This window comes from Poecile atricapillus, chromosome 16, assembly GCF_030490865.1.
Source record: "Poecile atricapillus isolate bPoeAtr1 chromosome 16, bPoeAtr1.hap1, whole genome shotgun sequence".
In the NCBI taxonomy this organism is placed as follows: domain Eukaryota; kingdom Metazoa; phylum Chordata; class Aves; order Passeriformes; family Paridae; genus Poecile; species Poecile atricapillus.
In genome coordinates this window covers 4027655-4052611 of record NC_081264.1, presented here as the reverse complement: position 1 = coordinate 4052611, position 24957 = coordinate 4027655, and the positions used below count along the sequence as shown (strand labels likewise).

Genomic DNA, 24957 nt, shown 5'->3' with positions numbered 1-24957 from the left:
GAAAATAAAAAAAAAAAAGGACTAAACGTGTTCCCCTCTCCCTTTGCTCAGAGACAGCCAGGTTGGAGCCAGGTTTAAATTATCCCTTCTGTCTTCAGGCACGCTGTCAGCTGTAAATTTTAGGGGAAATAACCAAGCTGATAGATAAACCTGTTGGTTTTGTCGGGGAGGGAGATGGCTGCTCTCAGATTTATGGCTCATCTCCCCATTCTGGGGTTTCTGTGGAAGTGCTGCTGCTGGGCTTGGGGAGGGGGGATTTCCCTTTTTTTAAACGTAGCTGGAACTTCACGGGATTTAATTTGGGAAGAAGGGGAACTCCTCCTCTCCGAGCCCCCCAGCATCACTGGGGGCATTGCCCAGAATCCCCTGAATTCACCCCAAAGGAGCATTTGCCAGGAAGGCATCCAGGACCAGAGCCACACTTGGCATCACCTCCAACATCCCAACGTCCAGGGAGCACAAACCCCACCGGGAATTGGGGGAAATGCGGGAGCTTTTGGTGCAGACGCCGTTGCCACGGCAACAGCTGAGCAACCCATGCATCCCTGGAGGAAGGAATGCCGCAGCAGGACCGGGAGGCAGGAAAACGCTCCCAGGGATGCGAGATCGCCAAAAATAGATGATTTTCCTCGCAAGAATCCAGGGAGGAGCGGGGCGGGTCACGGTGCCCCCAGCCCCAGACCAAGGCAGGGCGAGCTGTGCCCACCCAGGGATGATGAGGCTGAGTCAAGCGGAAAGATTCCCAGCTTTTCAAATCCTCATGGAAAGGCTGAGTGCTGCCTCCCCCAGGCACCACCGAGGCAGCCGAGCAGGCTATTAAATGTCAAGAGCTTTCCCCCGGAAAATGATGCGGGAAGGGTGGTTGGCTCCTTTTTCCAGGGGGAATAGGGATTTTATCCTTGCGTGCCAGTCCCACGTGGTTAAAACACAGCCCAGCGTTTAATAAATCAATAAAAAAATCGGTGTACAAAGCTCCAGCTCGGGCTGTGCCTGCGGGGCCAGCAGCTCCTGGCTCCTGCGGCAGTGGGATGAGGGGAAGGGGGATCCCATAATCCAGAGGTGCAGCCAGATGTGCAGCACGCCCTGACACGGTCATAATAGCTTCCAACTGCACCATTTCAGCGTAAATTAAAGTTTAAAAAAAAAGCAGTTGCGGTGCAATAAAAGCAGGGAGAAATAAATAAAAAAGAAGAGGTAAATTGATACTGCTGGAGGCTGGGGAGATTCCCAGGGTGGGGTTTTTTTGTGGGAAGGGGTTTGTGGAGGTGCAGATGTGGGGTCTCCTCCCCTCCCTCCTCCCAAGCTGCAGCCCAGGCTCCGGGCGCCGCACGCGATGTCATCCCTTAATTGCTTTATCTCGGCCATTAATTGGCTTTGGGGGGTTAATTACTTCCGAGGGGAGGGAGGGAGCGCTGTCCCTTTGGTGGCCGGGGCCTGTCAGAACAAATCAAGGCTGATGTGAGGCTTCATCCCTGCTAAAAAAAAAATAATAATAAATAAAAAAAAAGGAATTTCACCCATTCCAGATTAGAAATAAGGGATAAATCGCAGCCAGCTCTCGCTCTGGTGCTGAGGAAGGGCAGGAATAAATCCTGCAGTGAATCTCCCCCTTCCTACCACACATCCCATTAAATCTGTCTGTAAGGACACTCTCCAGGTGCTAAAGCTCCCAAAAAGGAGCCGCTTTGGTTGCGTGGTCAGCACAAAAATGACAGTAATGGGATTTAAATACCCCTTAATGGGCTTAAATACAGAAATGAATTAATGGGATTAAAGGGGAGAGGAGCCGCACTCCCTGGTCTGGGATGGCTGGGGGGGCTCAGGTGGCCCCACAAACACACGGGAGGCAGAGCAGCAACAAAAGCTCTCTTTTAATTGCTGGGTGGCCCTGAGGGTTTTTTCTGACTGACAGACATCCCCGGGGCTGCCATGAGCAAAGGATAGGCCCAGCTCCATTCCTACTGCCACGAATCCCAAAAATCCTCCAGCTACCTGTCAAGGGAAGAGTTAAAAACCGGGCAGCTGCTCCCTCTGAATGCAATCCCCCACCTCCCTCAAAAAAACAAGGAGCAGGATCCCCCCCCAGCCCAGCTCTGCTCCGCACACACCTTAGAAAAATAGATTTTTATTGAAATTCTCCTTTTTTCTCCAGGGAGTTTTCTTCTCTCTTGGAACAGAGACCCAGCAGGCTCTCTGGATTCCACCTGGGCCTGCATTTCTATCAGGATCAAGAGTTAAAAGCCAACTGGTGAATCTCTAACTCTAGAAAAGGCTGCGTACAATATATGGCTTTTGCACCTACATCCAAGGGGGTCTTGCGGGTTGGGAGCTTTGGGGAGCTCGTTTGGGGCAAAGCCAGGATGGGGAGGGTGGCGTGGGATGAGGGGACAGCCAGGGACCACATGCAGCTGTGCACAAAGCCAGCCCGGGAATCGGCACATTCCCGGTGTGTGGGATCCTTTGGTTTGGCTTTGGGACACCCCAAAGCTCAGCCCCAGGGTTTGCTCCCCACAGGGGTTGGGGTTGCAGTGTGGACCCTGCTCCTGGTCCCCCAGAACTGCTCCTGACCCCCCAGAAATGCTCCTGAGGGGCTGTTCTGGCTCGTGGGCTCTGAAATGAGGCCTGGATGAGCTCGTGGGTCCCAACAGCTCCTCTGTCCAGGGAAAACGTCCCCCTCTGGAGCAGCATCCACAGGGAAGGGGAGCTTCCACCTGTGGCCCTGCTGATGGGGGTCATGGGCCCCCCACCAAGGGCTGGAGCAGCAGCTTTGCCTGGTGCTGTGGCTGGGGAATTCCAGGGAATTCTCTGGGAGCCACAGGATGGCTCCAGGGGCCACAGCCACCACGTCTGGGGACATTGCACAGCACGGCCTTGCCGACCCCATAACCTCAGGCACCTCCACAGGAACCCACACGGTGCCACGGCCTCGGGAAGGCTGAAGATTCCATCCAAGGACAAGTGGAATCCTTCCAGGGCTGGGATTTTGGGGACACCCACCCCCAGGGAGCTCAGCTCCGGCAGCTCCGGGTGCTTCAGCAGCTCGGCGTCCCCAGGGGACACAAACATCCCACTGCACTTCCCAGGAGGGCTGGGGCAGCCAGAACGGGAGCAGGGACCCCGGGGCAGGGAAGGCACCCGTGTCCCCAGGTTGGCCAAAAAAAGCTCAGCGGTGTCTGGGGACCTGTGGTGGCTCATGCAGGGAGTGACCAACAGCTACAGCAGCACACGGAGGGTTAAAAGAGGAGCCACCCACTGGGTGGAATTAGGCAGGAGCCGGGGAGGACCGAGAGCCACCCCTGGCCACGCAGGGCGCGGTCCCCCCGCCGCCGTCACCATCATCTGGGGAAATAATCCTCGGGCACCCCCGAGAGGTTGCGGAGCTTCAGCGCCGCGTCCACGGTTCGGATGTAGCCGCTGATCGTCTTCCTCATCTCGGGGGTGTAGGGGTCGTACTCCAGCTTCCTCAGGCCCGAGCGCTTGAAGTTGCCGTCCTTCTGTCCCTCCACGCACAGCAGCCTGTCCTCGCAGGCCGTGACGCCCAGCAGTGCCACCATCCTCTGCAGCTGCACAAACAGGTCCCGTTTGAGGTCCTCAAAGTGCACCACCAGCACCTTCTTGCCGTAGCGCAGCCAGTCCAGCGTGTGGGTTGCCCACCACGGAGCGTAGTTGGCCACAAATTCGGGCCACTCTGGGGGGGAAGAAAGGAAAAAAAAGGAGCAGAGGGTGTGAGTGGATGTCCTCTGTGTCCTCTCACATCCCTGCTGGAAGCTCTCGATTAAGCTTCTGGTTAATTGATCCTGCCATTCAAATCAGGTGGTAAAAGGGGTGATGAAACGAGAATGGGCTGCGTTAAAAGCATCTCCCTCTTCCTCGTGTCCTCCCCGCAAAAACCAGGGCCTGATTAACAGCTGGACTGGGCTTAATTCCCTGAGGAATCGTTAACCACAGGATGTGTTCCATTAAACAGATCCAGGACAATTCACCTTGTGTAATCACAGCACATAAAACTTTGCTTTGGAGCCGCTCCAGGGATGTCGTAAAATTAATGCCACAGAACCAAGCGGGGGTTTGGCCTCTGCAGGGCTGGGGATGGGCTGGGGGAGATGGGAAAACACCCCCTCAGCACTGGGGGTGAGGCTGCAGAGAGGGCCTGCGAATTTTTTTTCTCAAATTTGCCCCAAAATGAGTTCTTGGGAGAAGAAAATAAGGTGGAGAGCTCGGCTGCAGGGAAGGACGGGAATGGGACCCTCATGCTCCGTGTCCAGGGGCCTCTCCAGCTGGGAATGGGGTCACCAAACATGCAAATGGAAAATCTCCATCTTTCCCAGCAATGGGTAATTAACCTGACAATTAACCCATCAGCTAATTGCTCCACACATCCTCTGGAAAGAATTTGGTGATGTACTTTGAAGTGCATCCAAACGATGTGGAGGGAATGGTCCCGTCTGGATCCCCAGAGGCCTGGGACAGGCTGGGCAGGGGTTTGGGATTGGGAAGGCTCAGGAGGCTCCCTGTGGTGCTGGGATACCAATCCTGGATCCATCCACAGATGGATGGAGAACAAAACCAACCAAGAGGGGCTCCTATGCCAGCGCAGTGGGGACAGTGCCAGCGCAGGGACACAAGGTTGAGGAAGTGGGGGACACCACACTTTTTTTATGGATTTTATGGGATGGAGAGAGCAGGGCCGGGCTGTCCCCAGCACTGTGAGCACATGGAGATAACGAAATCCAAGCACATCCCAGCCACAGCAGCCAAAGCTCCCCTTAAATAAACTCGGAATTAAGGGTAGCAGATGTTCAATCGAGCTAAACATTTTAACTCTTTCCAATGAAGTCAATCCCACAACGGCAATTTGGAAATGGCTGTAATTAAGCAGCCTCGGGCACACGCCTGTGCATGAGAAAGGCGGTGGCTCGGGAGCAGCCGGACACACGGGAATAACGCCTGGATGCCGTAGGGATGGGCTGGGGGCTGCCAGAACTCACCGTGGTCACTCTGAGGATGGGAGATGCCCACCAGGGTGGTCCTGCTGTCCTGTTCCGTCCCTTCCCATCTTGTCCCACCCCACCCACCACGGCAGCACGGGACCATCCAAGCTCTCACCAAGAGCTGGCCCCAGAGTGGTGCCACAGCCCAAGATTCCCCTGTGGACACCCAACTCCGGCTCTGCTGGGATTTCCCAACCAATTCCCAGCTCCAGCAGCCGGGCTGGAGCTCTCCCAGCGGATTCCCTGCCCTACCTTTGCCCTTCCAGTGGGCGTGGGCGGCGAAGCCGATGTGTCCCCCGTATTTGCGGTTGAACTCGGCCATCAGGGCCTTGTAGGGGTTGCGGATGAGCAGGATGGCCGAGTCGAAGGACTCGATCTCCTTCTGCCCACTCTCGTGGGTCTTGATGCAAATGGTCCTCCCGCTTCTCCAGTGATCCCGCTCGCCCTTGAATCCTGCCCGGGGAGAGCTGGGATGAATGGGAGTGACGGGGAGCTGGGAAAGGGGCTCAGCCAGGGGAAAAGGAGGCTCAGGGGTGACCTTCTGGCTCTGCACAATTCCCTGGCAGGAGAAGACAGCTGGGGGCACTCAGGCTCTGCTCCCAGGGAAAACCAGACAGGATTAAAGGAAGCAGCCTCAGGTTGTGCTGGGGAGGTTTAGATGGGATTTAAGGGAAAATATCTCCACCCAAAAGGTGATCAATCCCTGGTACAGCTGCCCAGGGCAGCGATGGAGTCCCCATCCCTGGAGGGATTTAGAAGCCATGCAGATGTGGCATGTGGGGACATGGTGGCCTTGGCAGCGCCAGGGGAACAGTTGGATTCAATCTCAGAGGGCGTTTCCAACCCAAATGATCCCATGTTTCCATGAAAGGGAACATCACAGGGATATCAGGTTGCAAAATCCTGTTGGATGATGAAAGAAGCTGGGGCGTGAAGGAGGATTCACATCCCTCTCCCAGATGGAAATAATTTATTTTCCCATGTTACGAGTCTCATAAAATCCATGAGTGGGTGGCTCGCAGGCGCAGGGGCCCCTCAGGGTGACATCTCCCTGGCCACACTCGGCTCCTGGGCCTGTTTTGAGGGGTCAAGGGCAGATTTTATGGCTTGGACCTCCCTGAGCACAGTGGAAACTCTCCCAGCAATAAACACAGAAAGGGAAATCCTTGTGCCCGTGGGCAGAGGATCAGCCCAAGGTGGGGGTGATGCCATGGGGGGGTCCAGAGAGGGGACCCTGCACCGAGCATGGGGCTGAGCCAGTGCCAATCCCAGGCCCTGGAATGCACCTGGAGTGGGGGATAAGCTGGGAGGAGCTGTTTTCCATCAATTAGAGAGTTGTAATTGGCTCTCGGAGGTGGATAAATCTGCCGGTTGCCTGGATACCTCCTGGCCCCTCCGCCAGGGAATGAGCACGGAACCCACGCTCGGGTGGCTCAGCAAAACCCAGCCAAGGCTTTTCCCACTGCTGCTGCACCCTGGGGGCTGGGACAGTGCCCCCTCACTCAGCATCTCCCTCTCTGCAAGGCTGGATTTGGCAGGAATTTGGAAGGAATGTGCTGCCTGTGGTGTCGGGGAAATGGGGATTTAGGGAATACCTGGGGTACAAACCCCAGCAGCCCCATGGCACAGATAGGGATCCCAGCTCCACCACAGCCGAGGAGGAACGGAGAATTTCCTCTCAAAGCCACAAAAAGTGAAGGAACAATAGGAGAAACCTTCAAGGTCTCCAGATAAAACTGAGCAGATCTAAACTGGGGGAACTGGGAATGGGGTGGGTTATTAGAGCCAGAATCCCAAAGTGCTTTAGGTTGGAGGGGATCTTAAAGCTCATCTCATTCCAACCCCCTTGGAAAGGGACACCTTCCACTATCCCAGGCTGCTCCAAGCCCTGTCCAGCCTGGCCTTGGACACTCCCAGGGATGAAGCAGCCACAGCTGCTCTGGGAAACCTCTGCCAGGAGCTCCCCACCCTCCCAGGGAGGAATTCCCTCACCAGGACACTGCAGCCCATGGAGCAGCACCGCTGACACCCAGCTCTGCCCTGCCCCTCCTGCAGCCCCTGGATGTCACCAGGACTGTCCCCAGCTGGGGTGGGACCCCAGGAGCACCCTCCCCTCACCTTTGTTGTAGAGGGAGCCATCAAAGTAGTAGCTGCCGGTGTAGAAGCCGGTGGCCAGCTCGATCAGGTGCCGGGCCCAGGTGTTCCCAGCTCCGGGAAAGCTGGCCAGGGCCACCAACTGCTTGGCACGGCTGGGCAGGAACCTCCTGTCCATGCAGCGGTTGTCTGCAGGGAGAGACATCGGGAATGTGGCATGGAAAGCTGCTTTTCCCACAGGGATTTCTCAGGAAGCGCTGCTGCTCCCAGGAAAATGCTGTGGAAGGGGCGAGGAGGTGGCTGGGCAGGGAAAGGTGCCCCTGCCTAAGGCTTAGAGGGACATTCCAAAGGGTCCTGGACACCTCAAAGAGCCCTAAACACCTGAAAAAATCCTAAGAGGATATTTTCCAAAGAGTTCTCTGTCATTCCCAGCTGTGTGCTTAGGGAAGAGGGACTAACAGGGATTCCTGTGCTGAGCAACGCTCCTGCTTGTTTTATGGATCAATGAACAGCGTTTCCAGCACAGCCCTGAACACCAAAGGATCGTGACAAGACTGACCCAAAACCACCCAAATCTTGGTCCTCACTTGCTCCCTTCAGCCCTTTCCTTTCCCAGGAACAGTTTTCCCTTCCAGTGCTTCCCTGGCTCCCTGCTCCTGCTGCCGGAGAACAAGAGCCCTCTCGGGAATGTTCTGCCCGGTCACGTTTTTCCCTGGAGCTTGTCTGATAGCAGACACCCATGGGATCATGGAGAGGTGGGAGAAGCCCTGGGAAGGAGGAATCCTGCCAGAGGCAGACGGAATCTGCTGCTCCCTGCAGCCGAGTCTGGCAGCAGCCCCGGCTCACCAGGGGAGCGCTGATTTCCCAGGGAATGAAAGGAAACTCTCATTTTTAATGGGATGCTCCCACTCCCTGCCGGCATTCCTGGGGGAAGGGCTGGGAAAAAGCTCACCCTGCACTTGGGTCTGGTAGACCAGCAGGAACTCGGCGGAGCCGCAGCTCTCGAACTCCTCGGCGGCGCATTTGTGGGCGCAGAGCTGCTCGTCCTCGCGCTCGTGCAGCGGGAACAGCGTGCTGGGAAAGCCGCAGCGGCACGTGGTGCCCGCCAGCGCTGCCAGCGGGAATTCCTGCAGGGATGGCCGGAGGGAATGGCGCTGGCACCACCCCGACCCCGCGGCAGAGCCTTCACCCCTCGCACTCTCCCTTGCTGGGCAGCGCGGGGTGGTTTGTAACATCCTTCCAGCATCATTCCAGACCATTCCAGCATCCTTCCAGTTCCAGCATCATTCCAGACCATTCCAGCATCACTCCAGACTATTCCAGCATCATTCCAGACCATTCCAGCATCCTTCCAGACCATTCCAGCATCATTCCAGACCATTCCAGCGTCATTCCAGACCGTTCCATCATCATTCCAGACCATTCCAGCATCACTCCAGACTATTCCATCATCCTTCCAGTTCCAGCATCATTCCAGACTATTCCAGCATCATTCCAGACCATTCCATCATCATTCCAGACCATTCCATCATCATTCCAGATCATTCCAGCATCATTCCAGACCATTCCAGCATCACTCCAGACTATTCCAGCATCCTTCCAGTTCCAGCATCATTCCAGACTATTCCAGCATCCTTCCAGACCATTCCAGCATCTTTCCAATTCCAACGTCATTCCAGCCCATTCCACCATCCTTCCAGCCCATTCCAGCATCTTTACACCTTATTTCTAGCACCTTTCCAGACTATTCCCTCATCCTTCCAACTCCATCATCATTCCAGACCATTCCAGCCTCCTTCCAGCCCTTTCCAGCCTATTTCAAGCATCATTCCAGACCATTCCAGCATCCTTCCAGCCCATTCCAGCATCCACCCCTGCTCAGTTCTCACTGCCAACCTTTCCCCTCCCTGCCCCAGGATGAGACTCCTGGACCAGAGCAGGACCCCACGGTGGCTCCTTTCAATGTCCCTTCCAGCCTAAAATAGAATTCTGGGATGCTCCTTCCCAAACTTTCCCGGGGCTGCTGCTGGCTCCGGTCCCTCCCGTGGCAGGGACACGAATCCATTTATCCCATTTGGATACACAAAATTGATATCCCTAAAGTGGGTTCAGATCTCCCGGTGCGACTCCGACGATGATGATGGAAACAAAGACGAAGAAGCGAAGTTTCTCCCGGTACCTTTTCCGTGCAGAAATCCACACATTTATCCACGGACATGTTCAGCATGAGCTGGCTGGCAGGCAGGGCGATGGAGACGTTCTCCGGCCGGCGGAAGCACCCCCGGAATATCGCGCTTCCATCTGGGAATGAGAGAGAGAGAGGGGGGTCCCAGTGACACCCCAAAAATGACACTACTGCCACTCCGTGTGACACGGTGTGACATGGCATTCCCGAACGCTCCAGTGGCATTCCTGAACACTCCAACGGCATTCCCAATGGCTCCAGCGGTGCCACCACATTGGATGACGCTTGTCCAGCTGCTGACGGAGCAAAATCAGAGCAAAACCACAAAACCCCAGCAGCAAAGTCAGGGATGTTTTTTTCCTGGCTGTTTTTATCAGCTCGGTGATCCCAGGGATGGAGCAGGGATGGAGAGCAGGGTCAGGTGTGGTCAGGTCTTTCCCGATGCTGGAATCCCATCCTTGGTCCATGGTACTCTCAGCCCTGCTGCATTCCTGGTTGCTGCCATCCCCTTTCCCGTTCCTCAGATATGAGGAAAGGTGAGTGGGGAATGCGGGTAATTATAGAGCTGCCTAATTGGGAGCCTAATGAGGGAGCACCCTCAGCTCTGTCTGGAATTCCCACACATCCTTCATCCTGCAGCACACACAGGAGACCCTGCTGGTCCTGTTTGGCCATCGGGAAAGAAATCTCCACCCAAAGCCCCCCAAAATTCCCTGAATTCCAGCAGGAATCCTTGGGGCTCCTCATTCCACCCAACCCCAGCCAGCAGCATTCCCTACAAGGAGATTCCTGATGTTCACAGGAGCAAAACTATCCCCGACTCACTCCAAGAACCTCCAAGGAGCCATGACCTGGCTCGGGAATGCCAGGATCACCCCGCCAGCACTGAGAGAAGTCCCCCCCATTCCAGGGCTGAGCTGGGATCCACACGGACGCCTCCAACTTACACCTCCGGGCGGATTCCTGGGCCAGCTCCAGGCGGTAGACGGAGAGCCGGTTGATCCCGCCGCAGGTGTTGCTCCGCTCTCCCTTGCATTCCATGTTGCACTCGGATTCGCTGGCGTTGGCTGCCTGGATCTTGTGCCCGCAGTAGCACTCGGCCCCGAATTCCAGCCCCGCGTACAGGTACCCCCTGCCGAGAGGGAGACGGGATCTCAGCACGGGATTGGAAGGAGCGTTCCTGCTGATGATCCCAGGGATCCATTTCTGGGCTAATGATCCTTGCAGGACACTTCCAGCTGAAAATATCAGACCCTATCCTATCCCATTATCCCATCCTGGGGGGGAAGGATTGATGGAGAGGGTGCGCAGGGATTCATGGAAATGGTGGGAAATGATTGATGGGGACGGCGTGCGGGTATTGATGGGGACGGTGTGCAGGGATTCATGGAGACTGTGGGAAAGGATTGATGGAGCAGCTGTGCAGGGATTGATGGAGTGTGATGGGATTCATGGAGCCCCTGTCACCGTCCCTACCGCTCAGCACAGTTGTCCTGGCAACGGAACACCGTCATCTTCTTGTAGTCGAAGAAGGACATCCCGCGCAGGGTCCTCTGCCGGGTGTTGTCCTCGTAGCAGCCGATGTACCGGGCTGGGGACGGAGAGAGGACAGGGGTCACTGATCCCACCCCTCCTGGTTTTTCCCTAAATCGGGATGTGCAGCAGCATTCCCTGTTTGTTTGCTTGGGAAACTCTGGCTCCAAACCAGGCAGGGACACCTTCCACTATCCCAGGTTTCTCCAACCCGGCCTTGGACACTTTCAGCCGCAGTTTCTCTGGGCACCCCGCCCTCACAGGGAGGAATTTCCTTCACTGTGCCACTCCAATTCCAAACCATGCTCTGGGATAACACTTCTCACCCCCTCCCTGCTTTCCACACCTCCTTGGGATCCCTGACCCAGCTCACCCCATCCATGGCCTGCCCCACACACAGATCCCTCCCATTCCCAATTATCCCAGCCCAGACTCCAGTGCTGGAGCTGCCTTCCCAAGCCAGCCTGGAGGTTGGCAGAGGAGGAAGACGGAGAGAAATGTGCCGGATAACTTCAACCAGCGGAGCCATAACTCCCAGCTACACCCCACGGCATTCCCACAGGGCTGAGCAGGTCCTGGCAGCTCAGTGGATTCCAGCCGTGCCGGATCCAGCGGGTGTGGGATGGCTCCAGACACTTGCACGGAGCTGGAGAGTGATGTGCATTACCTTCAATCCAATGCTCCTGACATATGTGTGCTGCCACTTATCGGGAAGCCAGCTGGAATAATTAGGGAGAGACGAGGACACAAGAGAACGGGGAGGCACTAAGAGGGGGAAGGGTGGGACAGGCAGGTTGTAGGGAGAGGGGGAACCTCTCCGGGAGGAATTTTGGAGCCTGTTGGAAATGTGGCTGTGAGCAAAGTCATCAAATTCCCCAAGCATCCCATTTTTCCCAGAGCTAGGGATACAGGGATACAGGCTCCAGCTGTCTGCCTGGGGTGGCTGGTCCCTCCATCCTCATGGAACTGCTTGGCTGTGTGTCACAGGTGGGAACGGCTGGACTTGTCCAGGAAGGCACCAGAGATGGATGTGGCTGAGGGTTGGGATCTGTTCCTGCTTCCCTTGCCTTCACTGCCTAAAAATCCTCTTTGGCTGGAGGCAGGAGATGCCCCATCCCACGGGGATTTGCATTCCCATGGGGATGAGGCCGTTCCGTGGCAGACAGGGCTGCTCTCCACCCACCCCTTCGCCTGACACTGCCGGGAGAGGGAGGAGGAGGAGGAGGAGGAAGAGGGAGCTGCACATCACGCTCTAAACCAGAGCTGATTTTTGGAGTAGTATTCCCTCTGGAACGATTTCACGTGGCAGAGCCTCCGCAGCCGCCTCGTTAAGCTGTCCCCACTTAATTACCAGCGCCATTAAATCCGCCTGCTCCTGCCAGATATCCCAGTGCTCCAGAGGAGCAGGGAGGAGAGGGGGAGCTCCCGAGGCTCCTCCAGCCACACCGGGAACACGGGGCACGTGGGATTCCTCCAGCTGCTGAGTTCCTCCACACCAGCACGCTCAGGAGCTGCCAAGGTGCTCCAAGGGGAAAACGACATTCCCAGAGCACCTGGGATCAGATAAACCCGGGAATCCCGAGCCCAGCATCCCATCCCTGCTGGCAGTGCTGGATCAGGTTAATCTTGGAGAGCACGGGACATATGGCCCAGGACACGGGCACTGCTTGGGGTCTGTATGGGGACAGACAGCCTGGGCTCAGGGACCATCTGCTGGGGCTGCACTGAAGTCGATTTGCATTAATGGAGAGACGTGGCCACCAAAACACCCCCAGAGACCCCTCAGAGCTGGGTCACCCCTTCAGCTCCTTTTAGCAGGATAAAAACCCCTAAACACCACTTTTCCTTTGGCTTCCATGCCTGGACCATGCATTTTTCCTGGAATGAACACAACCACGTCCTGCTGGAGGAGGAGGAGGAGGAGGAAGAGGATGAGCCCTCCATGCTCTGGGATCAGCCCAGGTTGGGGGGATCAAGCCTGGATCCCTTGGAAAGCCCCAGTTTCCCGTGGGGTTGGGTGTTCCCGCTGGAGTCCAGCCACCCAAATCCCACAGAATGTGCACTTCCAGCTGCCTTCAGGATAAACAGATGGCATTTTATAAATCAGTGGGAACTATTCCATTTTTTTTTACCCTTGATCATTAATAATGGGGGCGTTTGACAAGACCCCAGGCAGGCAGGGATCTCCTGGCTCCAGAGGCCACAGCCCAGCCCTGTCTGCACTTCCATGGGAATCCCAGCCAGCCCCTGCCTCGGCACAGCACCCACACAAACCTGGATTTTGTGTTGATTCAGGCCAACAGAATGAAAACTCAATTTGACCCCTGGCAGAGCCAAAGGGTGGGAGGAAGATGAGGCACAGCACCCTCCCAGCTGCCACCCCCAAAATCACCTGTAACAGCAAGGGGGGGACCCGGAGCTCGGTGATGCACCAGAGGGAAAGATGGAAAAATAAAAGCAGATTATTGGTGCTTGGGGAGGGAGAAGAGGAAGGAGGGAAGAAGGAGGAAGAAAATCCTTCTGGAAACATCCTCTGGACTGATGTTCTTCAGAGAGGGGTGCTGCTCCCCAGAGCATTCCCGTGGGACGTGGGAAGAAAACCTCCGTGCTCCAGCAGCGCGTGCACGTGGTTTATAAATAAATGAATAAAATAAATACCGTTTTCCTGGGGTTGTGTGGTCCTGGCAGGGATGGACAACCCAAAACTATCTCAGAGACCACTGCCCAAACCAGGAGAAGCAAAAAGGAGGGACCCCCTCCCTTGGCGCACATCCTCACCTCTGTCCTCCTCCTTCTCGCGGCCGCTCCTGCCCCTGAGCGCCCGGCTCCGGGAGCCGCCGTTATCCCGGGATTTTCCCCTGTCCGAAGGCTCCTTGGAGGTGCTTTTGAACCAGGGGCCGTGTCGCCGGGTCCCCCCCGGCACCGTGGCTGCCGCCTTGAAGCCGCGGCTGAGCTGCATCACCCCCAGGTAGGGCAGCCCCGGCCCCTCGTTGGCCGCGGGGCTGCGCGGGCTCCCCGGCACCCGGGGCTCCCCGGAAAAGCCGGAGTGCAGGAAAACCAAGCTGCCGGCCGCCAGGTACAGAGCCAGCAGCGTGAAGAAGCGCACGGGTTTGCGCCGAAAATACCGCTGGAGTTTTAGCAAAAGCTTGGCCATAGCGTCTTCATCCCTCCCCCGGCAGCCGGCGCCGCGGGGAAGCTGCTCCGGGGATGCTCCAGGGAGGGGATTATCCCGCCTGGATCGGAGGTGAATCCCGGGAAGCAGATGGGGTGAGGGCTGCAGGGCAAAGTCGTGAAAAGCTGTTGTCCGACCCTAAGAAGTCCTGGAGTGCTGGGGAAGGTGGATTTTGAGTCCCCGCGTCGTGGCCGGGGTGTTCCAGCGCTGGCTGTCACCTCCAGCCCCGGTTTATTCTCCCGCCGGCAAATCCCCCCGGCTGTGCCCCGGGGACTGCGCTGATGGAGGGATCATGTTAAGGAAATCGAGGTTTGAAGGTGATTTGAAAGCCGATCAGCTGCCGCAGCTCCTCGCTCCCGGCGGCACCGGCTCCGTCAGGCATCGCTCGAGTGGGAACGGCACCGCTGCCCTTTCAGACAAAGAATGGAAGGTCCCTGGACGCGCCTGGAGCCTGGAATGCTGCCTGGGACGCTTTGTGAAAGGGAACCCCTTTCAGCTCACTCCCAGGGCAGGAAATCTCCACCTGCAAGTCAAGGAGAGAGGCACACTCAGGAAAGCGTCCCGGCACACGGGAGGGTGCTGGCCCTGTCCCTCCCGGGGGGATGAAGGACACCCGCGGTCTCCATCGCCTTCCAGCCCCGGAGAGGGGCGGTGCCACCTCTCCCAGGTGGGTGACTGGAGCCCTGCTGGTGGCCCGAGCCCAAATCCCAGAGCCTGCACCTCTCTGCCTCGTTGTGCCCGGGAGGTGCTCCAGGATGGCTCCGGGATGTGGAAAATTCCCGGTTTCACCCAGTTTCACCCCCCGGAGGACGAGCTGTGCGCGCACACTCTGCACGAAACACATTGCACCCCTAGATCCAAACATCTCTGCGCCAGCAGATCCCAGCTGAAATCCCATACCATGGGGTATTCCAGCATCCCACAGGGTCAGGAGCTCATCCCTGGGTGTCTCTCCAGTCCCTCATGTCCCCAGGGATTGGAGATTGCCATGACATCCTCTACCCTCCAGCCAGGAGCATCCCCATTCCCACCAGGATGGCGTTTTCCCAGGAACACCAGGACAATCCCTGGTGGATCTTGGCACGGGAAGGGCACAGAAGGGACCCCAGCCCCACCAGGCTGGATTTCCCTCGCGGGATTTCTCTCCTTCAAACCCCCTCCCCCAGCTATGGAAGATTTGCTCCAGCCCTTCCTGGGGAACATCCCAGGTGGGAAATGCCCCTGCTGACACATCCGAGTGCCGGGAATGGTCTCGTGCCCAGGGTGTGCTGCCTGTCACGGTCTCGTCTTATTTTAGGAAAGGAGATGGAAATAAATGGAAAGACAAAGTGCCATTAGTTTAATGGCCTCTATGTTCCTGCCATCTGTCTTCAGTTGATTAAATAAAAAATATTGGTGGAACATATGGCATGAATTATACATCAATATTTTAATTCGGTCTCCCAGAGTGGTTATTCAGATACCTCCGGCTCTGCCGCGGGAATTTTATGGAGTTCAGGGCTTGGAAAAAAACCCAAACCAGCCCTCCCCAACTCTACTCAGAGCTGGAGTAAAGGCTGAGTAACCTCGGAGCAGCAGGGGTTTGGGTTTTCCGTGTGCAGGGTGTGACGGGGAGGTGCAGGTGCAGGGAGGGGGGGCCAGGCTGGCAGAGCAGCCCCCAGCCCGGTGGTCCCGGGGGGTTCTTGGCTTCTCTCCCGTGCTCCCTGACCAGGATTTTACGGCTTTCCCTTATCCAGAACAAATCCACCTTCGCGGGCTTTGGGTGGGAGCTGGATACGGTGTGGTTTGGGGAGCAAATGGAACATCCCCAGGGCTGTCCCTGCTCCCCAGGGACTCCCCCTCCTCCTCCTCCCGTCCCCGGCTTGGCCCTGCCAGGCTCCGGCACAGCATATAAAGAAGGGGCTTAAATTACTCTCATTAAGCCATCTGGAGCTCATCCTTCTCCATCATGAACTGCGGAGTCACAGGTCAATTACTGCGCATTTGCATATATTCCATTAATGCTCCTGCTAATTGTCTCGAGCAGATAATGGGCTCGGCTGCCGGGGGGGGGATCACAGGCGGCGGGGGAGGCACAGAAAACACCAGTGCTCCCAGTACGGACACCGCAGCTCCCAGTAGCAGCAGGGGCCGGGGATGTGGGGAGCTGATGGATGCGGGAATTATCCGAGAATGAGAATCCCCGCATCCCACCAGCGTTCCCTGTGTTGTGAGGATGGATCCGCCACCCCCGGTCCCCAGAGCCACCCCCGGTCCCCAGCGCCACCAGCACTCGCCGCGGTGTCCCCAGGGCTTCCATCCCGTCCCCCAAGCCCTGAATCCCGCTGCTCTCGCTGCCAGCGCGGCCCGCGGCGTGGCCGGGGGACAGCGGTGACACACTTTGTCATCCAAACTAATGAAGCAAACGGGGACAGTCCCCAGGCAGCGCAGTGCAGCGTCCTCAGCCCGGCGGCCGCTTGGAAAACTGCTGGGACAGCGGGAGCGGAGGGAATTATCCGCCTGGCCTCGCTCGGTGATGACCCCGCCGTGATCCATCCCCCTGCTCGCATCCCAGGGGAGGGATCCAGCCCTGGGAGCTGCGGGGATGGAAAAATCCCCCCGGCTGGCAGTGCCAGGATTGGGGAATCCCTCCCCGATCCCCCCGACCCTTTGGCACCCAGAGCCAAAGCACAGTGGGGACATTCCCCAGGATGTGGGTCCGGCCGGGATTGGGGAATGGTTTCCTGCCTACATCCCTCACCACACCCCCAGCAGGAGCCAACATCCTCATCCCAGCCCCGGGATACCCAAAACTCCATCGGCAAATTCCCAGCAGGAGCCAACATCCTCATCCCAGCCCCGGGATACCCAAAACTCCATCGGCACATTCCCAGCAGGAGCCAACATCCTCATCCCAGCCCCGGGATACCCGTTTGAGCATCACTCCACACCCAACCCACCTCCCTGAGGATAATTTGCCACCTTTATCCGGGTTTATCCATCCCTCTGCAGGTACAGAGGTGGGAACAGGTCCAGGAGCGGGATGGGTGAAGGGCCCATCAGTTATGGATTTGGGGCTCGTCTTCAAATTGCTCTGCAATTATCGAGCCCCGAGGTTCACTCGTCTTCAGGCAGCACCTCCCGTCTGAGCAGGGCCCAACAGCCTCACGTGGCTGCCCCAGCCCCGGAGAACAATGGGGCCATTAAATCCAGCAAATTAAGCACCAGCAGAATTCCATTAGGAGGAGAAGGCCACGGGAATATCCGATTTCATCCCCTCATTAACATCTCTTATCACCGGGACGGGGGAATAATAGGGCTGGAGAACAGAGGGGTGGTGACATCAGTGGGGTGACCCCACGGCCGGGCTGTGACGCAGGGACCGACCTCGCTCCCACGCCACGGGGACGTGGGGACAGCAGGTTCTGAGCCCCTCTGGGCACCCTTGGGAATGCTGGAATGTTCCTGCCGAGCCTGGGAATGTGGCAGTGCAGGGACCCAGGGGATGGGGTGAAAGGTCCCAGTCCATGGGGTGCAGGGCTCATGGGACACAGGAGCTCCCTGGACCTGCTGCCACCAAAAGCCACCGGCTTGTGCGCAGGGATGGTGGCCCTTCATCCCAGAGCAGCTCCTGCAGCTCCACATCCTCCCCAGCAGCAACCAGTTACACCAGTACAGTCCCTGTGACACCAGCATAACCCCCAGTGACACCAGTACAGCCCCCAGTGACACCAGTACAGCCCCCAGTGACACCAGTACAACCTCAGTGACACCAGTACAGCCCCCAGTGACACCAGTAGAACCCTGAGTGACACCAGTACAACCCCAGTGACACCAGTACAGCCCCAGTGACACCAGTACAGCCCCCAGTGACACCAGTACAACCCCCAGTGACACCAGTACAACCCCAGTGACACCAGTACAGCCCCCAGTGACACCAGTACAACCCTGAGTGACACCAGTACAACCCTGAGTGACACCAGTACAGCCCCAGTGACACCAGTACAGCCCCAGTGACACCAGTACAGCCCCCAGTGACACCAGTACAGCCCCAGTGACACCAGTACAACCCCAGTGACACCAGTACAGCCTCCAGTGACACCAGTACAACCCCCAGTGACACCAGTACAGCCCCCAGTGACATCAGTACAGCCCCAGTGACACCAGTACAACCATCAGTGACACCAGTACAGCCCCAGTGACACCAGTACAGCCCCAGTGACACCAGTACAGCCCCCAGTGACACCAGTACAGCCCCAGTGACACCAGCACAACCCCCAGTGACACCAGTACAACCCCAATGACACCAGTACAGCCCCAGTGACACCAGTACAACCCCAGTGACACCAGTACAGCCCCCAGTGACACCAGTACAGCCCCAGTGACACCAGTACAGCCCCCAGTGATACCAGTACAACCCCAGTGACACCAGTACAGCCCCAGTGACACCAGTACAACCCTCAGTGACACCAGTACAGCCCCCAGTGACACCAGTACAGCCCCAGTGACACCAGTACAACCCCAGTGACACCAGTACAGCCCCAGTGACACCAGTACAGCCCCCAGTGACACCAGTACAGCCCCAGTGACACCAGTACAACCCTCAGTGACACCAACACAGCCCCCAGTGACACCAGTACAACCCTCAGTGACACCAGTACAGCCCTCAGTGACATCAGTACAGCCCCCAGTGACACCAGTACAGCCCCCAGTGACACCAACACAGCCCCCAGTGACACCAGTACAGCCCCAGTGACACCAGTACAACCCTGAGTGACACCAGTACAGCCCCCAGTGACACCAGTACAACCCCAATGACACCAGTACAACGCCAGTGACACCAGTACAGCCCCCAGTGACACCAGTACAACCCTCTGTGACACCAGTACAACCCCCAGTGACACCAGTACAACCCCCAGTGACACCAGTACAGCCCCAGTGACACCAGTACAACCCTCAGTGACACCAGTACAACCCTCTGTGACACCAGTACAACCCCCAGTGACACCAGTACAGCCCCAGTGACACCAGTACAACCCTCAGTGACATCAGTACTCCCGGGTGGAGTTGCCATCCTCTTTCTCCAGCCCCATGGAAATGCATTTTCACCCTTTCCCACTCTTTAAGGAAGCAGCAAATGAGGTTCAAGGGGCTGAATTTGAGCTCCGTTGTGGCTGGGAATGAAACTGGGATAAACTGGGATTATTCCATCCCAGCAGGGCACACCTGGAGCATCCAACACCTCGCAGCACCGCTCCCCGGGGCCAGCTGAGTGCAGGGAGCCCTCAGCCGCCTTCAAATCAAAGCTGAGTTTATTTATTCAGCTCCTCTCTGCCTTCATTTTGCTGAGAAATGGATTTGTGCCTCCTCTGCGCTGGGGAAGCCTGAAAAGCAGCTGACTCAGCAGCTCCCAGACTCATCCCAGGGAGCTGCACCGGGATCGGATGCTCATCCTCAAGGCTGAGCTGCTTCCCAGGCCTGGGCTTCCCTTTGGAGCCACTAAATCCCTTCCACAGGCTGAACCAGCAAGGGGTGCAAAGGGAAAACCTCTCATTTGGGATTGATTGGCTCAATTTGAAAATCCAGGGCAGGATTTGCCCATCTGCTGGTGGATTTTTGTGCGGGATTTCCGAGTGTTTTGTCGGGTCTGCAAGTCTTCCTCCTTGCTGGGAGTCCGTGGGAGCTGGTTTTACTTATCAATAAAAACTGATTTTGAAATCCTCTGGGGATTTATCCACGGCCTCAGCAGTTGAGGCACCGGGATCCAGGGGGATCCAGATCCAGAAGGATCCGGGATCCATTCGGTGCTGCCCCAGGCTAATTGATTAAGGTCTCTAAAAGGCTCCTCTGAAATGAGGTCGTGCTAATTGCACAACCTCCTCTTAGTGCTCCCTGTGCTCTCCAGAGGACGGAGCCCACAGGGCACCAGCCCCGTTTCTGCCAGGCCTGAGCTATAAATAAATCCAGGAACATCGGGATGGATCCTGCCCTGGCTTATTCCAATAACTGGACAGTGCTACACGAGCCTGCAGCCTGGCCCAGAAAGGCAATTTTGTTTAATCAAGCTGATTTAAGGAAGTTTAACCCCGTTTTTAATTACGACATTGAGCTGCCTGGCACTGCAAATCCCCACTGGCGTCCCAGACCTCAGGGATGCTGATTCCTGCCCAAGGGATGCCAATTCCTACCCAGACCCCACAACCACGGGGTGGGATCACCGTGATGATGGTGGGAATTTGCCATGGGACAGGCGAGAGACTCCCAAAACCATTCCCGGCCTGGATGAGGAGGCTGCTCCGGCCCCCAGGAGCAAAGAAAGGCCATGGCCTCCAGGCCACTAATTCCCAGGTAATCCCATCTCCACGGCTTTGCTCCTTTCCCTGGGTATTCTGCTCCACAATGGCCCAAGTGGAGCTGAAAATGGGGAGTTTTTACTTCAAGCCCTGCATCTCCACCCACAATTCCATCAAAGCCCGTTCCAGGTTCTTGGAGGCTGAATTCTCCTCACAAGTGTGAAAAGCAGCTCATAAAGGAAAATGGTTTAAGCCATGAATCATTTAAAAAGCACCCGGCGCTGCCGAAGGCAGGGGAGGAAATTGGGAAGGAAATAGCCGCGGATTGCGGAGATTCGGGCAGGGAGAGGGTCCCAGGATCTGTGGGATGATGGAAATGAGGTGGCACAGCGAGGATCCAGCTGTGGGACTTGGTGTTCCCCTCCCAGCATCGTTAGCATTTCCATTAATTAATTAATCTGCAGCAACCCCAGGGGTCTGGGTGATGCAGATCTTTATCCCTCCTGCCCGGGGTGCGTTGGGTGCGGCCGTGCAGGGAGCGGGAAGCTCCCTCCTTTGGGATCAGGGTCTTTGAATTTGGGGAGCAGGATCCCAACCTTCCCCCACCACATCCCTGCCGGCTTCCAGCATCCCTCCCTGAGCATTCCAGCATCCCTCCCTGAGCATTCCTGCAGCGGGAATCAGCCCCATCCCTGCATCCAGGGCTGAGAAACCTCCATTTCCCCGTTAATTCCCGATTTTTGGGTGACACAGCGGTGTTTGGGAGAGGCCACCCCGGATTGCGGGGTCTCAGTGACACCGAGGGATGCTCCCAGACTCCCTCTCCCGTTTCTTCCCACCCTCCCGACACTCAAACCCTTGGAAAAGGTGATGTAATTCCTTCAGAGGACGCTGAGTGTCTGTGACAGGGTTTAACCCGAGCAGTTTCGGGGGCTCCCGTGCCCGGGCTGCAAAATCCTGTTAGGGTTTTCAGTCTTGGGGAGCCGGGATGTGCATCCCAGGGGATGCGCTCCCTCCCCGAGCCAGGAGGAGGAGGAGGAGGAGGGCGGGAGGAAGGCCGGGGCTGTTCCCCAGGGAATCACAGCTGGATCCCGGCCAGCTGCTGGCTCAGCAAAGCTCCCCCCCGAATCCCGGAGGAGAAGGAGGTTTAGGATACGCGGGATGGACTTTTCCAGAGGCAGTGCCCGGTCTGGCAGCCATCCCTGCGGGAGGCACGGTCCTCCCTGCACTTCTCATCCTCCCCAAATCCTCTGGACGCTCCATCCATGGACACCTGCACATCCCTGTCACTGTGGGAAAGCATTCCCGAACCGCAGCTGCCGGCACATCCCGAGCCTCACAGCTCCTCATTCCAGGGAAAGCCGGGACGCTGCTGTTTTCCTCCTTGTGCTTAACGATGAGGAGCAAACCCCGCAGCAGCTGAAGGGTTTTATCCCGAGGATTTCAGCACCCGAGCCCAGCCCTGGCTCCAGGATTCACGGGAGGTGTTGGGAAACACCAAAGGGAGATTGTCCCGAGGGAAATCCAGGTTCATCCCACCAGGACCCCGCCTCATGGTGCTCAGAGCAGCCCAAATCCCATCGAGGCCACCACGGGATCCATCAGGGGGGATTTGGGAAGTGGGACTCAGCCCCACAGAGACCTCTTCCCATGGGAGCACATCCAGCCCAGGATGAGCCCCCACTGGTGGGGAAGAGCCGGATTCAATCTCCCCGCAGACCCCACGCTCGGGTCTGCTCCGCGGGGATTAATCCTCGTTAATCCGGGATTACAGCAGCACTGGGGCAATTAACTAACGAGCTTTTCCAGCAGCAGACAATGCCTTGCACAGCCCACGGACATTAATGGAGTGAGAAGGAGGATTTCGTGCAACACTTCCTTCCAAACCTCCTTTCCCGGGAGAGCAGGTTCCTCTCTTTCCCTGCATCCTGCTTCTCGGGAAGGGATCTGCCATTCCCATGGATGCTGCAGGCTCATCCCTCGGCACAGGGCAGATCCTCCTGTCCCACGCTCCTTCCCCAGTCCCAGGAGGAGCTCCCGGCCCCAGGGAGAGCGGGAGCGTTGGGAAGCACAAATTCCCATCCCAGGGCTCCCCGCGCCGCTCGGAGTGACCGAGCCCCTGGTAGTCCAAGGAGGTTGGGAGAAGCAGAGATTTTCCCGGGATCTGGGAATCCCAGGATGAGCTGGGAGTGATGCTGGACACTCACAGAGGCTGCATCTCACGCAGGGAGAATGGATCCTGCCTCGGCCATGGGAATTGTGGCTCTGGATGGGAGCCTGGAGCTGCTGAGGTTTGGCCCAGCTTTCCATGGGGAAAAGATCCCCCAGGAAGAACAGAGCTTTTTTTCTGGGAGAGAAAAACCATCCCCAATTCCCTTTGGGGAACCAGGGCTCCGTGGGGGGTTCCCATCTGCCAGGATCCCAAACATCAAGGATGCAAAAAGACATGGATGAGCCCCACTGGACCCAGCCCTGGTGCTGCAGCTGGACTCGGGTCCTTGGGCACCAGGATTTGGGAAAGGCATCCCAAAAACCAGAGCAAAACCCCCTGGGGAACTCTCCCTGGGCCTAATAATATGTGGAATATTATGATATATTGTGTATAAAAAACATGGTGGGGGCTAATAATGCAGATAATAGAGTAATAAATATAAACCCCATAATATCTGCTAATACTATACAGATGTCATATAAACTATATAAAACCACAATAATTACTAATAACATCTATAATATAATAACATACTTCAAAAAAACCTAACAACTGCTAACAAATCCTGTCTTGGAGGAGCCTCTGGAGCTCAACAGCATTGGATATTCTGAGGGAGAGCTCTTTCCCGAGCCCTGGGAAGGGACAGCCCCTTCTAAAGGATAACTCCCAGATAAATTCCCAGAGGGAGGAAGGATACGGCACTCACCGGATGAGAAGGTGCAGGGAGCCAGGGCCACCCCGGGGCTGTGATTCCCAGTGCCAGGCTGTGATTCCCAGTGCCAGGCTGTGATTCCCAGTGCCAGGCTGTGATTCCCAGCTCTGGATTGCCAGGAAAGTTTCTTTAATCCTGCCTTGACGGAGGCCGGGGTTTATAGGGCTCAGCTCAAGGTTACCTTCACGCCGTTCTGCAACTGCCTCTGCTCTCCCTGCTCATTTTTATATTAAATTATTCCCAGAAGTTGCCAGCATGGATGTGGGAAGAGGAAAATTAACGGGGGAGAGGCTTCTGGCAGGATTTCATTGCCTTATATTCCTTATTTCCCTGGTGGAGCCGCTCATGCACAAAGTCTGGGAAGGAGGATGAGGATGAGGATGGGGATGAGGATGGGGATGGGGATGGGGATGGGGATGGGGATGGGGATGGGGATGGGGATGGGGATGGGGATGGGGATGGGGATGAGGATGAGGATGAGGATGAGGATGAGGATGAGGATGAGGATGAGGAGAGCTGTCTCCTGCCTGTCTCTGCGAAGCAAAACCTTTCCCAAACCAGCAGAAACCAGCGGAAAAATCCCTGCCGGGATGAGGAGGGAATCATCAACTCCCGCAAAGCCGCGGGGGGACGCGGAGCCCCCCCGGCTTCCCGCACACGCAGCCGCCGCTCCCCGTGCCCAATTCCCGGCGGGCCGGGCTCCTGCCGACCCCCGCTCCGGACCTTCCTGATCCTTTTTTATCCCCTATTTTTAAAAATTTTAATTTTGGGCAGGGCGCGGGGTGTGGGGGTGGCGCCGTTGGTTTCCTTCTCTTATTTTTTGGTGGCTCATTTGGGTTTTTATTTTTTTTCCCCGTGAAGCCCCGGGTTTAACTCGACCCCCCCATCGCCGGTAGCGCCGCTTCCTCCTCCCCCGAGCCCTTCCTCCTCCTCCTCCTCCTCCTCACCGTCCCCGGGCCCTGCTCCCGGCCGCTCCAGCCGCTCCATCCATCGCTCCATCCATCGCTCCATCCATCCCTCCGCGCCTCCATCCGCGGCCGCCCCCGGCAGCGGCGGGGCCGGGGGGGCTCCGGGCTCTGCCCGCGGCCCGGTCCCGCTGCCGGGGCGGTTCCGGAGGTTCCGCCGCTGCCGGTACCGAGCGAGGAGAGCCCGGCCCGGCGGCTGCAGCTCGGCTCTGCCCGCAGCCGCTGCCGGGCGCCGCTTCTTAATGTCTCCATCCAGCGGCTCCGCTCCCTCCGCCGGCTGCCGGCCTTAACCCCTTCCCTCCCGCCGCCCCGCCGGGATCTTCTTTAAAAAAATAATTGTTTGGGTTTTTTTTTTAATTTCTGGGTTTTCCTGGCTTGCAGGGATGCGGCTTTAGGGTGGCTCCTCAGGGATGCTGAGGATCTGCATCCCCCACCCCGGGAATCCGGTTCCATCCTGGGACCGGCCTGAGAATTACTGAATGGAGCCGGCAAGGGTTGAACTTTAAAATGTAAATGCCATTAAAATTACCATTAAATTAAAATATTAAAAAAATTAGAATTTCACCAAAAAAATGACCATTAAACTAAAATATAAAATAATTTAAAATTTAAAAAAGTTTACCATTAAATTAAAATTTTAAAAAAATTAAAATTTAAAAAATTTAAAATTCAAAAATTTTTACCATTAATATAATTTTTTTAAAAATACCATTAAATTAAATTATTTTTAAAATTAAAATTAAAAAAACCCATTAAATTAAAATTAAATTACCATTAAAATGGAAATAAATAAAGATATCTAGATTAACACCCACATCCAA

General features: G+C 56.6%; 1 protein-coding gene across 2 annotated transcripts; it reads right to left on the bottom strand.

Moving 5' to 3' along the window:
• Positions 1 to 2109: 2109 nt before the first annotated feature.
• Positions 2110 to 24423, bottom strand: WSCD2 (WSC domain containing 2). 2 transcript variants are annotated; one of them, XM_058851126.1, is made up of 9 exons: positions 24119 to 24423; positions 13582 to 14498; positions 10747 to 10861; positions 10218 to 10402; positions 9265 to 9386; positions 8038 to 8212; positions 7110 to 7274; positions 5244 to 5444; positions 2110 to 3688 (listed from the first exon to the last, which is right to left on the bottom strand). In XM_058851126.1, the coding sequence occupies exons 2-9, from the start codon at positions 13955 to 13957 to the stop codon at positions 3336 to 3338; spliced, it is 1692 nt and encodes a 563-aa protein (XP_058707109.1). In that variant the 5' UTR covers positions 13958 to 14498; positions 24119 to 24423; the 3' UTR covers positions 2110 to 3335. The 2 variants fall into 2 exon arrangements, with proteins under 2 accessions (XP_058707109.1, XP_058707110.1); XM_058851127.1 differs by lacking the exon at positions 24119 to 24423 and adding an exon at positions 23166 to 23186.
• Positions 24424 to 24957: the final 534 nt, after the last annotated feature.

Bases quoted from the DNA above. Each gene is read 5' to 3' on its own strand.
- WSCD2 (XM_058851126.1), bottom strand. From the start codon at position 13,957: ATGGCCAAGCTTTTGCTAAAACTCCAGCGGTATTTTCGGCGCAAACCC. The intron at 9,387-10,217 runs GTAAGTTGGAGG...TCTCATTCCCAG, and splicing joins CCAGGAATCCGCCCGGAGGT to ATGGAAGCGCGATATTCCGG. The intron at 3,689-5,243 runs GTAGGGCAGGGA...CTTCCCCCCCAG, and splicing joins CGCCCACTGGAAGGGCAAAG to AGTGGCCCGAATTTGTGGCC.